This window comes from Penaeus vannamei, chromosome 7 (assembly GCF_042767895.1).
Source record: "Penaeus vannamei isolate JL-2024 chromosome 7, ASM4276789v1, whole genome shotgun sequence".
NCBI lineage: Eukaryota > Metazoa > Arthropoda > Malacostraca > Decapoda > Penaeidae > Penaeus > Penaeus vannamei.
The window spans coordinates 15,425,702-15,428,201 of record NC_091555.1 but is presented as its reverse complement, the minus strand read 5'-3'; the positions used below and the strand labels follow the sequence as shown (position 1 = coordinate 15,428,201).

The 2,500-nt window shown below is 38.6% G+C and overlaps 2 protein-coding genes across 3 annotated transcripts in view; one reads left to right on the top strand and one right to left on the bottom strand.

Moving 5' to 3' along the window:
- Positions 1-783, bottom strand: part of LOC113811213 (uncharacterized) — a gene marked incomplete at its 3' end in the record, with an annotated part of 10,443 nt that extends 9,660 nt beyond the window's left edge. Inside the window, 1 exon segment of the mRNA XM_070123575.1 lies at positions 645-783.
- Positions 784-2,262: 1,479 nt separating this feature from the next.
- The window catches only part of mi (minus), a 34,537-nt gene continuing 34,299 nt past the window's right edge, over positions 2,263-2,500 (top strand). For both annotated transcript variants that reach the window (XM_070123577.1, XM_070123576.1), the window contains exon 1: positions 2,263-2,358. In XM_070123577.1, coding sequence (XP_069979678.1) covers positions 2,328-2,358 — 31 coding nt within the window. In that variant the 5' untranslated portion in view covers positions 2,263-2,327. The remainder of the gene's footprint in view (positions 2,359-2,500) is intronic.

The following is a 2,500-nucleotide window of genomic DNA, read 5'->3' as shown; positions in this document are numbered from 1 at the left end:
ATTTTATGAACCTCTAAGCAAGTTAACTACTATCAAGGCCCTGGCCAAGCACTGTCATGAGAGAATATTATTGCCAGGAGGTTGCAGTCGTTTGCTACAGCACATAAAAACCTTGGTGATTATTTGATACAGTTTTATCATCATGTTGTGTGCTCAGTCAGCTTGGAGCCTGTATAAGACGACTTCTCGAGTTTTCAGGAACTTGAACCTCTGTTGCTACAAATCATTCCGACCCCATCTATTCCAAGCACACAAGGAGAGATAGCAACCCACTGAATCTGTGGGTCGAGGCTATGCACCATGTAAGATTGGAGATGGTACAATTTCCATCACATATTATGCAAATATCAGTTGGCTTTGGGCAGATCATAACCATTGCAATTACAAGTATAACACCCTGCCTTGAAAGCCACTGTCAACATCACCTAAACATTTACCAAAAATATAATAAAAAACATCTGCAAATAACTGACAAAAGCAAATTGTAATATCCTCATCACAGTGTTCCCAAGTGAATTCTTCACTGAACATTAGGGTGAGGACACAGTTGCAAAATGACAATGTACATTTTATAATATCCTTTATGGGAGCCTCCCAAGTCTTAAAACAAGACAAAACCAAAAATATAAATACGTTAAAAATACCTGCGAAACGAACTTTGAAAAGTTTCCATAAAAACACAGCAAAAGGGTACGACAGAAATACTCTACAAATAATCTTACAAACGGAATAGATCTTACTGCGAAATAAAAATGAAAAACTTTCTGAATCAGACTTAAAAATCACTGCAATCACACCGAACGGTTAAAGCCTAAATAGAAAACTGTTATTCACACAAAGCCCGTAACGCTCGCAAGCTCAAACACGTCCTTCCTTGAGCTTCATCTTTTGTCCACACATTTCTCCTCATATATCTCGTGAAATACCCCTTCCCGCACCTATTTTACACCTCAGAGGCAAACTCGGCGACAAGACCCTGTAATTGATACATTACCTGAGAAGCAACACGAGGTCCTAACACTTCAAAATCTGGAAAAATCACAAGGAGTGCGCGAGAGGAGATTTAAAAGGCGGCGGTTAAAGTCTCGCTCTCAGTCAGCTGGAATCGCGGGTGGGAGTTGCCAGCGAGGGTTTTCTTGCGGCGTGAGGAGAGGGAAACCCGCACCAAACAGAGAGCTTGTGTGTATGTATGTATGTATTTATATTTGTATGTGTATGGGGGGGTCAAAGATATATAAAATAAAAAATAATACTTACTTATAAATAGATATACGTACGTGTCCACTCTTTGGAGGAATGTATGCACACATACACATACGCACACAAACATACACACACACACACACACACACACACACACACACACACACACACACACACACACACACACACACACACACACACACACACACACACGCACACACACACATACATACATATACATATGTATATATACATATACATGTATATATATATATATGAATATATATATATACATATATGTATGAATATATATAGTCTTTGGAGGAATATATGTATGCACACATACACACAAACGTGTGTGTGTGTGTGTGTGTGTGTGTGTATAAGGAATCGGACGAAGATTCGGGGAGAGAAAAAAAGAGAAATAAAGAAAATGAAGAGGAGGAGGAGGAGGAGAAAGAAGAAGAAGAGAGAGAGAGAGAGAGAGAAAGAGAGAGAGAGAGAGAGAGAGAGAGAGAGAGAGAGAGAGAGAGAGAGATGATATTTACATGAATGCACAATTCAGCTTGTTCCTCCACATTACATCTCTTCCATTCTGTTAGACAATTGGTTTGACTTTCCTGGAGGCAGGGACGAGTTTGCCTCCCGCAGGCGTGTTGCAGTATACTCGAAGTTAAATAAAATTTTGCAGTTGCATAATTTTTGACATTTTATCGGAATGCTCTATATTTTTCTAAACCAGAATCACAATTCATTCAAGATACAATTCATGAAAAAATAACACTACTTTTTTAGTGTTGTAAACAGAGCCTCAGCAATAGGAAATGTTTTCCTCAAATGGGGCCCTCCATACAGATACAGAAGCTTTACACTCCCACTTCACACTAGATATCTATTTACATACACGTTCTATCTATTTTTAAAAAAATCTTCCAAACTATCACATCAACATAGATATTACATCGTTTTAAGCATTTTACAACCTGTATGACCAACCATTTACCCAAGTCACCCCCCATTATCCAAAACGTTTTCTAATTCCTCTCGTTTTCTGTTACTCGTCAGTGTGGCGGGAAGAGCGGCTATGTAAACAACGCTTGAAGTGACACACGAAATAAACCACGATGGAGAAGGTTATCCTCTTCTTATCAACAGGTATTATTATTGTGAATGTGGAATGAGATTGACTTTTGATGAATGTATTGATTAGATTCAGTGGTTACGTCGGGAGGTCTCTTGTAATGTTAGTTGTGTGGGTTGTTTTCCCGGAAGTTTTGAATAATTGTTGTAAAGTTTT